General features: G+C 46.4%; 1 protein-coding gene across 1 annotated transcript in view; it reads right to left on the bottom strand.

Annotated features, from left to right (window-relative positions):
- LOC133535506 (kinesin-like protein KIF26B) overlaps window positions 1–13,336 on the bottom strand; it is a 123,212-nt gene that overhangs the window by 23,729 nt on the left and 86,147 nt on the right. The window contains exons 11-21 of the mRNA XM_061875397.1: window positions 12,329–12,500; window positions 9,737–10,042; window positions 9,488–9,658; window positions 6,117–6,249; window positions 5,747–5,999; window positions 5,560–5,661; window positions 5,323–5,450; window positions 5,046–5,225; window positions 4,662–4,951; window positions 3,640–4,162; window positions 1–705 (exon numbers count right to left, since the gene is read on the bottom strand). The exon at window positions 1–705 is cut by the window's left edge and continues 197 nt beyond it. Coding sequence (XP_061731381.1) covers window positions 1–705; window positions 3,640–4,162; window positions 4,662–4,951; window positions 5,046–5,225; window positions 5,323–5,450; window positions 5,560–5,661; window positions 5,747–5,999; window positions 6,117–6,249; window positions 9,488–9,658; window positions 9,737–10,042; window positions 12,329–12,500 — 2,963 coding nt within the window. The remainder of the gene's footprint in view (window positions 706–3,639; window positions 4,163–4,661; window positions 4,952–5,045; window positions 5,226–5,322; window positions 5,451–5,559; window positions 5,662–5,746; window positions 6,000–6,116; window positions 6,250–9,487; window positions 9,659–9,736; window positions 10,043–12,328; window positions 12,501–13,336) is intronic.

Here is a 13,336-nt window from a genome sequence, read left to right on the forward strand (position 1 = left end):
GATTTCCTCCAAAATTGTTTCCAGATGGAGAACAGACCGATCCTGCACGGGTGAGGCTGCGTCCTGTACGAGACATGTTGCCGTCACATTTGAGTCCACCCCCTCCTCTTTCTAAGGAGAAACAGTCATAGTGGTGGGAACTATTGTGGGCTCGACCCAGAGAGTTAGTTCTGCTTGCAAGTTGCTCCAATTTGGCACTAAAAAGTTTACTGCTGTCTGTGCCGGGACCTCGTGGTCTGCTGCCACATCCAGATCCCACCATATCATCTGTAGAGCTACACAGCATGGAGACTCCATGAAGGTGTTGGTGAAGTGGACTGACTGCCCTGTTCCGCAGATCAAGGCTGGACTTGCGTACAGGAGGCAGAGGCGGAATCCCTCCCTTCTTGTGGGAGAAAAAACCCTGTTTGCCAGTCGATCCCCGGCGGTCAAGTGTGGCACGAGGACTGCAGGGAGTTGAACAGGTGGCACCGATAGTCTTCTCGTAGTCCTCTGTGTTGTCTAAGCCGTCATAGCGGTTCAGACGATTCCAGCCACGAGGGAGACTGGCTGTGCGGTGGATTTCTGGGTTGTAGTTATCAGTCAAAGCCGCTCCTTGGACTAGTATACCAGCAACCATCTCACAACCATCCACCACTCTCTTGAAGGAATCTGGAGATGATACCACCTCTGCGCCAGAACTACATCCCCCGTGATCTTCAACTGCTGACAGAAAAATGAACAATCCAGTCAAAAGATTTTAATCCACAGCCAAAGGACAATGCAGATACATTTTTAGGGAGGCATCACAGATACTTAATTAAGGACTAACAGTGAATAAAGTATTTGTCACCACTTTAAAAAGTTATGTTGTCAACTCTACTAACAAAAAAAGAACATCCATCCATCCATCCATCATCTTCCGCTTATCCGAGGTCGGGTCGCGGGGGCAACAGCCTAAGCAGGGAAACCCAGACTTCCCTCTCCCCAGCCACTTCGTCTAGCTCTTCCCGGGGGATCCCGAGGCGTTCCCAGGCCAGCCGGGAGACATAGTCTTCCCAACGTGTCCTGGGTCTTCCCCGTGGCCTCCTACCGGTTGGACGTGCCCTAAACACCTCCCTAGGGAGGCGTTCGGGTGGCATCCTAACCAGATGCCCGAACCACCTCATCTGGCTCCTCTCGATGTGAAAGAGCAGCGGCTTTACTTTGAGTTCTTCCCGGATGGCAGAGCTTCTCACCCTATCTCTAAGGGAGAGACCCGCCACACGGCGGAGGAAACTCATTTCGGCCGCTTGTACCCGTGATCTTATCCTTTCGGTCATGACCCAAAGCTCATGACCATAGGTGAGGATGGGAACGTAGATCGACTGGTAAATTGAGAGCTTTGCCTTCCGGCTCAGCTCCTTCTTCACCACAACGGACCGGTACAACGTCCGCATTACTGAAGACGCCGCACTGATCCGCCTGTCGATCTCACGATCCACTCTTCCCTCACTCGTGAACAAGACTCCTAGATACTTGAACTCCTCCACTTGGGGCAGGGCCTCCTCTCCAGTACACCTGAATAAACCTTACCGGGAAGGCTGAGGAGTGTGATCCCACGATAGTTGGAACACACTCTCCGGTCCCCCTTCTTAAAGAGAGGAACCACCACCCCGGTCTGCCAATCCAGAGGTACCGCCCCCGATGTCCACGCGATGCTGCAAAGTCTTGTCAACCAAGACAGCCCCACAGCATCCAGAGCCTTAAGGAACTCCGGGCGGATCTCGTCCACCCCTGGGGCCTTGCCACCGAGGAGCTTTTTAACTACCTCAGCGACCTCAGCCCCAGAAATAGGAGAGTCCACCACAGATTCCCCAGGCACTGCTTCCTCATAGGAAGACGTGTTGGTGGGATTGAGGAGGTCTTCGAAGTATTCCTTCCACCTATCCACAACATCCGCAGTCGAGGTCAGCAGAACACCATCCGCACCATACACGGTGTTGATAGTGCACTGCTTCCCCTTCCTGAGGCGGCGGACGGTGGTCCAGAATCGCTTCGAAGCCGTCCGGAAGTCGTTTTCCATGGCTTCCCCGAACTCTTCCCATGTCCGAGTTTTTGCCTCCGCGACCGCTGAGGCTGCACACCGCTTGGCCTGTCGGTACCTGTCCACTGCCTCCGGAGTCCTATGAGCCAAAAGGACCCGATAGGACTCCTTCTTCAGCTTGACGGCATCCCTCACCGCTGGTGTCCACCAAGGGGTTTTAGGATTGCCGCCCCGACAGGCACCAACTACCTTGCGGCCACAGCTCCGATCTGCCGCCTCGACAATAGAGGTGCGGAACATGGTCCACTCGGACTCAATGTCCAGCACCTCCCTCGTGACATGTTCAAAGTTCTTCCGGAGGTGGGAATTGAAACTTTGTCTGACAGGAGACTCTGCCAGACGTTCCCAGCAGACCCTCACAATGCGTTTGGGCCTCCCAGGTCTGTCCGGCATCCTCCCCCACCATCGCAGCCAACTCACCACCAGGTGGTGATCGGTAAAAAGCTCCGCCCCTCTCTTCACCCGAGTGTCCATAACATGAGGCCGCAAATCCGATGACACAACTACAAAGTCGATCATGGAACTGCAGCCTAGGGTGTCCTGGTGCCAAGTGCACATATGGACACCCTTATGTTTGAACATGGTGTTTGTTATGGACAAACTGTGACGAGCACAAAAGTCCAATAACAAAACACCATTCGGGTTCAGATCCGGGCGGCCATTCTTCCCAATCACGCCTCTCCAGGTTTCACTGTCGTTGCCAACGTGAGCGTTGAAGTCTCCCAGTAGGACAAGGGAATCACCCGGGGGAGCACTTTCCAGTACTCCCTCGAGCGTTCCCAAAAAGGGTGGGTACTCTGAACTGCTGTTTGGTGCATAAGCACAAACAACAGTCAGGACCCGTACCCCCACCCGAAGGCGGAGGGAGGCTACCCTTTCGTCCACCGGGTTGAACTCCAACGTACAGGCTTTGAGCCGGGGGGAAACAAGAATTGCCACCCCAGCCCGTCGCCTCTCACTGCCGGCAACGCCAGAGTGGAAGAGGGTCCAATCCCTCTCGAGAGAAGTGGTTCCAGAGCCCTTGCTGTGCGTCGAAGTGAGTCCGACTATATCCAGCCGGAATTTCTCGACTTCGCGCACTAGCTCAGGCTCTTTCCCCCCCAGTGACGTGACGTTCCACGTCCCAAGAGCTAGCTTCTGTAGCCGATGATCGGACCGCCAAGTGCCCTGCCTTTGGCTGTCGCCCAGCTCACAATGCACCCGACCTCTATGGCCCCTGCTATGGGTGGTGAGCCCATTGGAGGGGTGACCCACCCGGCCACCAGGCGCTCGCCATCGTGCCCCACCTCCGGGCCTGGCTCCAGAGGGGGGCCCCGGTGACCCGCGTCCGGGCGAGGGAAATCTGGGTCCATGATGTTTCTTCTTCATAAAGGTTTTCGAGCTGCTCTTTGTCTGATCCCTCACCTAGAACCTGTTTGCCTTGGGAGACCCTACCAGGGGGCTTTATGCCCCCGGACAACATAGCTCCTAGGATCATTGGGACACGCAAACTCCTCTACCACGATAAGGTTGCAGCTCAGAGAGGACATGCCCTTGCAAATCTTGCTTGGGCCTTGGCAAGTTTATTTTCTTACCATCTCTGCTGAAATTTTGAAGGTTCCCATTTCCAGCTACTGGCTTCTCTCCTGAATAGCTGTCATCCACATCCCGCTTCAGCCAGGGGTCCTCAAAGCATATCTCACTGGAGAAAGAAGCTAACGGGAGTGTGTTCATCACAGTGGGCTTTGACGATGAGCAGCATATGCTAGCTACACATGTATGAGTACTGATCGGGGTCTTGAATGTAGGGAGGTGCCCAAGTGCCGTTAAGGACTGAATGGTGGTCTTAGCCATTGATGGAGGCAGTTTCCGCAGACTATCTTTGGTTAGAGTTCCTCTCTCTTTTTCTGACAGTTCTACTTCAAGACTTCCTCTTCTCAACCCTTCCAATCCGCAAGAGAAATTCACTTCAGCCAGGGCTTCCCCTTGCTGACTTTGGGACAGGCTGAAGCTGTGGAGGGACTGATCCGCCTCACTGCACGTACTCAGATCACTCATCCAGGAGGAGATGGGGGACACGAAAGCCTCGCCCTCCATGCGCAGCTTGGCCATCGCCACCTGTAGGGGATTAAAAAGGAAAATCGACTCCATAAATATGCTAGAAGGATCATTTTGTCCTCGACTTCTTAATCCTCATCTTTTGGACTGGGCAGGACCACAAATTCATGTTTATTTGGTATGTTTATGCTAGTACATGTGGAGAATGACATTAATTAATGAATCTGTATTTGGGCTACACCTTGCCTCCAACCTTGTAGGGACAGTTTGAGGAGGGCTCTTTTTTTGTACCAAATGGTCCATGTAAAGACAAGCTTGGACAAGATTTCCACAGAAACACTATTATAGAACATTTTCTTTGAGTAGTAAAAGCTCTTTTTAGTTGCAACCATCACAAGGTATCCAAACCGTTTTTTCTTTGAGTAGTAAAAGCTCTTTTTAGTTGCAACCATCACAAGGTATCCAAACCGTTTTTTCTTTGAGTAGTAAAAGCTCTTTTTAGTTGCAACCATCACAAGGTATCCAAACCTAGAAAAAGGTGTGTTTCAGTCCCACTAACCTCTGCCTTGGCCACCACCTCTGTAACCCCGCAGCTTATTGGAGTGGCATGATAGTTCTCTGCGCCTCCGTCCTGCACAGAGTCTGTGAGAATTGCAGAGGCATGTGAGTCTGAAGCAAGGGCGTCCGCGGAGCAGCTGTCGCTATTAAAGCTGATGATGCTCATTGGACGACAGGTCAGATTCTGTGTGGCCATGAGGGCTGCAATGTGGAAGTCATCCTCTCCTCTGCTATCCCTCGTGTATACTAGTACTTCCTCACTGAGCAGGTGAGGTCCAGCTGGCATGGATGCTGCAGTGGACAAGACAGGAGCTTCTTAATTTGGACTTTTTTCCCCCAAACTAGTAAGTTACTCATTATAAGAAAAGTTAAAAATTCCACCCACCATCCCTGTGTGTATCCAAGGGTATGGGTGGGACTTCATCATCGCAAAGTGTTTCGGCTGAACCCAAGCTGGCAGATAGCGATGGAATGGAATCTTTGACTTGGGGACTCATACCCACAGGAGAAGTTCTAGACAGTGGGCACTCGGTGGAGGAGCGGCCACTGTCTGCAGCCAAACTGTCTGAATTGTGGGAAACACGTTTGATTAGAAGAATGATAATTAAAGGAAATTGTCAGCCAGTCAAATGGAAATTAGAGTATTATGTAGGGAGTCATACTGTCAGAGTTTAAAGATTCTGTGATTTGTCCGTCCTGAGCCAAAGTGTGTGAAGACAGTGGGGGTGTCGCTGGTATCACACACTTCTGAGTGTGCACTTTACATCGTTGTGAAGGCGACAATGGAGGCCTGCAGACAACAGAGACTGTAATATTTAACATTATGATAATCATTTTAAAGACGGTGTCTTTACTGAGAGTAATTGTCCTTGGTCATTCATGATTATTGATGGCTATACCTGTATTCTGAAGTTTTAGTCAGACTGGCGATGCCGAGGCGTGGTGAACCAAGTGGGCGTGTCTTTGCTTCAGCATTACCTCCCATGGTCAGATTTTCACGACTGTACAGACAAGGATGAAAAAATTAACTCCTTACCTTCATTTAGTTAATCACCGTGGTGTTCTAATACTTTGCTTTTGTCTCACCTGTCATGCAGGTGTGAGGCCTTGGCCCTGTGCAGAGGGTTAGAGGTATTGCTTCCCGTGACATTCCGATTCCCTGCAATGAGGGCCGCAGTACCGGAACTCTGAGCCAGACTGTGGATCATGCTTTGGGCCAGCTCAGCCTCCTCCACCACTTCCTTTATGTCCTGCAACTGCTGGTCATTGGTCTTTCTCCTTAATGTGGCTGTCGAGGGCGAAGATAGCTGGAGTACATTTCCTTGAGTAGGTGAAGACCCTGAGATTGAGTTTGTTAAATTGAAGCAATTTTGAATTGATCTTATTATGGAGTACATGTATAGATTTATTGAACTGATTGGTATGAGTATTGTTGCATTATAATGAAGGAATGTACCTGTTTTGGCTTCGGTATCTGTCGGAGCAGCAGAGTCAGGTTCAGCAGGAACAACTGAGCCCGGGAAAAGCAAGCACGGATCTGTGGAACCTAGTTTACTGGCTGGAACTTCCTCAAAGGGAAACTTGGTCACCTTAGCGGAATAGAGCACAAAAATAGATTTAACAGTTCAACAACAGAGAAGAACACTTATAAACCCTGTTTTGGATTAATTTGCCTTTGGGGTTAACTAGAACTCACTAAGGAGAGCGGCAAGGTGTCAGTGCAGAAAGGCAGAGGTTGACATGCCCGAAACAGCGCTGCCCCCTGGCATAAACACTCTACGCTAAACACACAAGGGGGGCGGGAGTGGCACATGATTATGGCCACCCATCACTCCAGGCTAATCAATAATATGGTTGTCATGCTCTGCAGGAGCTTGCTTGTTCTACTTTGATGGACTGAATTACCTAAAGGATACAATTATACTTTGTCTGTGCTAAACTTCTATATAGCAGTAAGTCTACATGTGCTTTGTAAATATTTTTGCTTCAGTTTAGCAGCATAGAGGCAATTGCTAATATAGCATTGCATGCTTTTCAATTTTATATTTTGGCCGAACGGTTTCCTCAAGAATTAAGTGTCTAAAAACATGTTTGTTTGTTTTTTTTAGCCCATTTATTGTGTTTTGTTTACTTTTTAAATTAATTACAAAGCAGCAGAGCAGTTTGGAAGTGGCTTCACTGCGGTAGGAGATATGAAGCACTTTTATTCCCACCTATCCACCAATTCCCACCTGCCTGACTTAAAGTCTCGTAGTCTGTTCAACTATCAACCTATACCTTTTTATATAAACTTTCGAGATTTTGTATAAAATAAAAACATGACTATTGCACATACGGGATTGAACTGAATTGTTGTAACCCTGGGAAGAAAGATAAGCTTTATGTTGACCATGCTATAATTATAGACTTTTGGAAAGTGTATCAGGGTAGTCTGAAGTCATAGAAGAACAAATACTTTTCTGACATAATTACAAATAATATTAACAATGTATTCAAAACTACTGATTTTTTTTTTAATGTACCCCAAACCACATTCTTAGAAACTTGGCCACAGGTCCGTGAAAAACATCTTAACCTTGTTAGCGGTACGTTTTATAATTTTTCTCCCATCTTTTGACCCTTCTTTTTTTTGTCACCTTTCCATTCACTTTCAAACAGTTAGAGCCGCTGTCTCTGTTGTCGCTCAACAAAATTATATCATAGCTCAAATCTGCCTGACTTAAAGTCTCCTAGTCTGGTCAAGCACGTCTGGGCTGTCATTGGCCCCCACATCCAAGAAATCAGAAACAGCAGTTGAGCTTCAGGACATGTTCCAAATTACTTTAAGCAAACTGTTGTGGAGTCTTAGCTCCAAAAACTAATTTACAGTTTGTAGATCCCGCTGTTTTATCATTTTCGACCATTTTGAAGCTTCCTTCTATTTAAGAAAAAATACAGAAAGCTGTACTTTTAAAATTAAAGTCTAATCTTGATTTACATGCTATGTTTTAATGTTGATTCTGCCTTTTTGATTATTTTACATCTTGCTGCATTAGGCACAGTAGATCACGCAACTCTCATCAGTCGCTTGAAATCATGTGTTTTTAAGAGGCAGACCCAAAAAAAAAGACCGGGACCCAGAAGAAATTTATCAAATCCTAAAAAGGACCTTTAAATTCAGTCTGTGTACAATCATTCCCCAAAGTCTCAGTTATCACTGTAACTTTGTATAAAATACATGTTCTTTCCGAAATATGCTCCAAATGGGATCTGCGGTACTGGAAGAAAACTTGAATATGTCGCGCAAAATTTTCAGCAAAGTTGTCAATCACTCAAACACATTCCTCTTAGGGATTTAAAAAATTAAAACGTTGCTCAGGCCCATACTCTCTGAACTTTCGAAAGCAGTCGAAAATTCTGCTTTTTGATGCAGCACGACCAAACTTTTTCTGAAAATTTGGCTGCACTACAGTTTAGCCATCTATTTACCGCCACTTATTCGAGCCCAGGTCCCGGGGGCAGCAACCTGAGCTGAGATGGCTTGACTTCCCTGTCCCCAGCCACGTCCTCTAGTTCCCCTGGGAGGAGACCGAAGCGATCCCAGGCCAGCTGTGAGAAATAGTCCCCCCAATGTGTCCTAAGTCTTCCCCAATGCCACTTCCAAGCTGGACATGCCCGAAACACCACACCAGGGAACCGTCCATTCGCTCCCTGTACAACTGTAGCAGGAGTCTGGTTCGTGTTGGTAGTAAGTCAGACATGCCCACAGTGGACGTTGGACTCCACCAGGGCTGCCTTTTGTCGCCGGTCTTGTTCATTATTTTAATGGAAAGGATATTTTGTCACTGTCATGGTGTGGAGGTTTTGCAGTTTGGTGACCAGAAGATCGCATCTCTGCTTTTCAGGCTGGGACCTTCAGCGTTCTCTGGGGCGGTTTGCAGCCGAGTGTGAAGCTTCTGGGATGAGGATCAGCACCTCCATATCTGAGGCCATGGTTCTCAGTCGGGAAAGGGTGGACTGCACACCCCCGGTTGGGAGTGAAGTTCCACCTCAAATGGAGGAGTTCAAGTATCTCGGGGTCTTATTCACAAGTAAGGGAAGAATGGAACGTGAGATTGACAGTGATGCAGTCACTGTACTGGTCTGTTCAGGCCTCCTGGATTCAGCTCCCTCTTCACCGGTCAGTCTCTGTTCCCACCCTCACCTATTGTCGCAAACTTTGCGTAATGACCGGAAGGACAAGGTAGCGAATACAATACAAGAAATTAGCTTCTTCGACAGAATGTCTGGGATCCCCCTCAGAGATAGGGTGAGAAGCTCGGTCATCTGGGAGAGGTTCAGACTAGAGCCGCTGCTCCTTCAACTACTACAGTGTATGGTTTGTTGAAATAGGCCTCAGCGTAAAATTTTATTTGGTTGACCTATACATGTTTTAGCAAATATTTTATGCACAAAGTTGTAAAATGAACATAAGATTAATTTAAAGATTTGTGGGTTCTGTTTTTTTTTGGGTGACCCTGTATTTATGTTATTAAATGTATTGTTTCTTATTCTAGAGTCTAGAACCGAATCAAGACCATGTGTTTAACCCAGGTTTTAAATGTGTATTTTAACAACTGTGCAGCACTTTGTGAAATTTAATCTGTTTTTAAAATACGTTATGCAAATAGTGAGATGGCCCAACATCAGTGACCTTTGACCTTGCGGATGTACAAAGGTTCCCACAAACGGATTCCAACATTGTTAGAAAACTATTCCCAGAAAAGTGGAAGCAGTTATATTTTGTCATTCTAATACTTGAGATAGGAATACTGTACTAGTATACATGACTACAGTAGTTTTCTGTACCTCCTCACTGCCATCAATGCAGTCCAGTCTCTCCTGCAGCTCAGCAAAGGTGTTACATTTTAGGCACTCGGCCCCCTCCTCAGGCACAGGGGCTAAAGACTGTCCCACTAGGGATTGTGCAGCCTGGGGCTGAAATGGACCTTCATGCTGCTCCTGGCTCTCTGGCTGCACCTGGTGAACCAGAATTCAAGGCGTCAGTCCTATTTTCATCCATTTTGGATCTAAGCTACTGTAAATCTAAATGATCACCTGACTCTGATGCTGCGCCTCTGATGTTTTAGCCTGCAGCAAGGCAGGAATTATTGGCACAAACTCTGGCGGACCCTCATTGTCTGTCAGCTCTCTGTCTGACACGGCGGCACCGTTGGGACCCACATAGATGACCGTGTCGCATGACTGCTCACTGCTGGAGTACTCATCCGGGTCGCTGGACAGGCGCAGCAGCGGGAGGTCCGAGCCAGGGTCTCCGCGGTGGTGGAAGGACCGCAGGTGGGTGGGCCGGCGCATGCGACCTTCCTCGCAGGAGCTCTCTCCTCCAGAGGAGCTGGAGGTGTACTGCTGGGACAATGACAGTGACAGACAAACACAACATATTTCATGTACAGTTTACAGAGGAGTAAATTACATAAAAAATCTATGAGGTTTTGAAATGAAACATACTTTTAACAAGAATGCAGAGTTTATACTGTAACAAAAGATTTGGCAAGTGGATTACTCTAACCTATTTTCTATGAGATGTTTTTTGTTAGAAATAAAATCCATTTTCTACTGCTTGTTCGTTTCAGGGTTGCGGGGAGCTGGAACCTATTCCAGCTGCACTGAAGGCGGGGTACACGCTGGACAAGTCACCACCTCATTGCAGGGCCAACACACACTAATTAGTTTATTCTGATTAACAAGAATCAACATTATTCTGATTAACAAGAATCAACTAAAATGTATGTAATTAATCATACATTGTGAAGGTTAATTTGTATCTTTACTACCAGTGTGGGTTTTCACTCTGAATTACACAAAAGTAAGATAACTAAATATTTTGAATTTTGTGAATTTTTTTTACATTAAATTATGCTGACGATTTCATTAAATCAAAAATTGTGAGCAAAATAGCTCTGTTTAAAAATACAGCTTGTAAAACTACAGTGTTTTTTAAAATTCAGTTTATAAATATATCACTTGAGACCTCATTGGCTGGTTCTGAGAAACAATCCTTTGCTCTACTGAAATTAGATTTTCTTATTCAAACGGGGATAACAGGTCCATTCTATGAGTCATACTTGATAATTTCGCGATATTGCCATATTTTTGCTGAAAGGATTTAGTAGAGAACATCGACGATAAAGTTTGCAACTTTTGGTCGCTAATAAAAAAGCCTTGCCTTTATCGGAAGTAGCAGACGATGTGCGCGTGACGTCACTGATTGTAGAGCTCCTCACATCCTCACATTTACAATCATAGCCACCAGCAGCTAGAGCGATTCGGACCGAGAAAACGACAATTTCCCCAATAATTTGAGCGAGGATGAAAGATTTGTGGATGAGGATAGTGAGAGTGAAGGACTAGAAAAAAAAAAAGCAAGGGCAGTGGGAGCGATTCAAATGTTATTACACATTTACTAGGATAATTATGGAAAATCCCTTATCTGCTTATTGTGTTAATAGTGTTTTAGTGAGATTATATGGTGCCTGAAAGTCGGAGGGGTGTGGCCACGGGTGTGGTGACCACCAGTGTCTCTGAGGAAAGCCACGCAGCTGCAGGAGGACGCACGCTCCGCACATGTCTACAGTAAGAGCCGACTTTTTAGCACAATTTTCTCACCGAAACCTGCCGGTTGACATGTGGTCGGGAACCATGTTCGCTTAACGGCTCTGTTCCATAGTTAAGCTTCACCTTTGGGAATTTTAAACAAGGAAACACCGACTGTGTTTGTGTGGCTAAAGGCTAAAAGCTTGCCACCTCCATCTTTCTACTATGACTTCTCCATTATTAATTGAACAAATTGCAATAGATTCAGCAACACAGATGTCCAGAATACTGTGTAATTATGCGATTAAAGTAGACTACTTATAGCTTGGATCGGGCTGGAAAAAAATGTCCGCTACAACCGGTGACGTCAAACGCACGCGTCATCATATCGCGATGTTTTCAACAGGATACATCGCGCGAAATTTAAAATTGCAATTTAGTAAACTAAAAAGGCCGCATTGGCATGTGTTGCAATGTTAATATTTCATCATTGATATATAAACTATCAGACTGCGTGGTGGGTAGTAGCGGGTTTCAGCAGGCCTTTAATTTACCAGAAGTGGGTCTTGAGTTTAGAAGCAATGAATATTTCTGCAGTGAATTTTAAAACACACGCATTTGCTCACTGTTTTTATTCTGTAAAAAAATAAATAAATCAGTTCACAAAATTGAAACGCAACAAATTAAGTCACATAAATTCAGTGTAAAATCAACAAACCTTTGGTAATAAGGACACAAAGTAACCTTAATAACATTTGGTAACTCAAACACAATTTTTGGTGTGGCCACATGCAGAATTTATGGGATCTCTGCTCTGGCATCGTTTGTGGTCCCCAGCCCTATAAGGAGTGGTATTGGCGCTAGCGAGCTATGCCGTTTCCTTGGCAACTTAGGGCGGAAACCGCCACTGCCCCAAATAGTAAACAATGAACAGAGTAATATGGCATAACTCAATTATGAGATACATCCATTTGACTCTGCAATCGCTGTCCCAGTGTTCTGTAGTAACAAGCTTTTTTCACCGCAGCACCTCATATTGGCCACTCAGGGACCAAGGTATCTACCATGCGAATGGACCGTTTGACTAAAACTCACCACGGTGACTTTATTTTTTTTCTTTTTCATACGGAGGACCCGGGATGCGAGCTGGATGGTGGAGAGACTTTCCGAGAAGTCTCCGGGAGAGGCCGAAATGTGAGCGATCATGGTGGTGCGGCAGTTCATGTTGCCAAGCGACTCCCTCAGCAACATGGTCAGCTGGCTGTCCCTTCAGAGCACAAAGGTATGACCAATCAGATGATGTCACATGAGGGGTTAAGTAATGCATCAATAAGAAAAATAATTTAAATTATTTTTCACACTTTATTATTAGAAAACAGATGATCTCTCTCCCAAAGCAGAACAAAAAGAACACCGTACACAAGAAGCATTCATGGTTTTGTGACTACATTAGGTGCATGTGTGCACGCGCTGGGTCCTGCACACAGCTTTGTTCCCACATATCTCATGCTGCTGTCCCCCTTACTTAAAGAACACATAGCCTTTGGGCTTATCTCTTGGAACACACACTTCTTCAGTCTTGACCTCCTCTTTTTACTCCGTGTGTTCCTACTCTCTTTCCCCCCCCCCGTTTGCCGCAGCAAGCTTCACCCAAGCCTCCTCGTCCATCTCTAAACTCCCTCTCTCCCTTTCTCTGATGTATTCATTAACACTCATTTAAGAGCAGGGCACACTAAATTAGTGTACATATTTTAGTTCTTGCGTACGTGTCATGTATACAAAAATATAAGACATGCTGTGGGGCAGAGTCGGTTCTAGGCATGCTTATATGAGGGGGCAGTCAGAAATGTGAAGGGGGCATCATGTGTACACATCATGCTCCAGCACTTTTTTTTCTGTGCTTATAGTAACGATGCTTTCTTCATTGAAATGGGTCTTTAGCTATGTGTTCAACCCCAACCTGGAGTAGTGGATTGCACTTTGTCAGGCCTCTACCTTCAGACCTGTCCAACTTGGGTGTCCCACCTGAAGACTAAGCTCCCACTGGTATAGCTCTTACAGTCACTGAGGCACGCAAACCCCCTGACAACAATAAGGTGGCAA

The sequence above is a fragment of the Nerophis ophidion genome, linkage group LG02 (assembly GCF_033978795.1).
Source record: "Nerophis ophidion isolate RoL-2023_Sa linkage group LG02, RoL_Noph_v1.0, whole genome shotgun sequence".
NCBI lineage: Eukaryota > Metazoa > Chordata > Actinopteri > Syngnathiformes > Syngnathidae > Nerophis > Nerophis ophidion.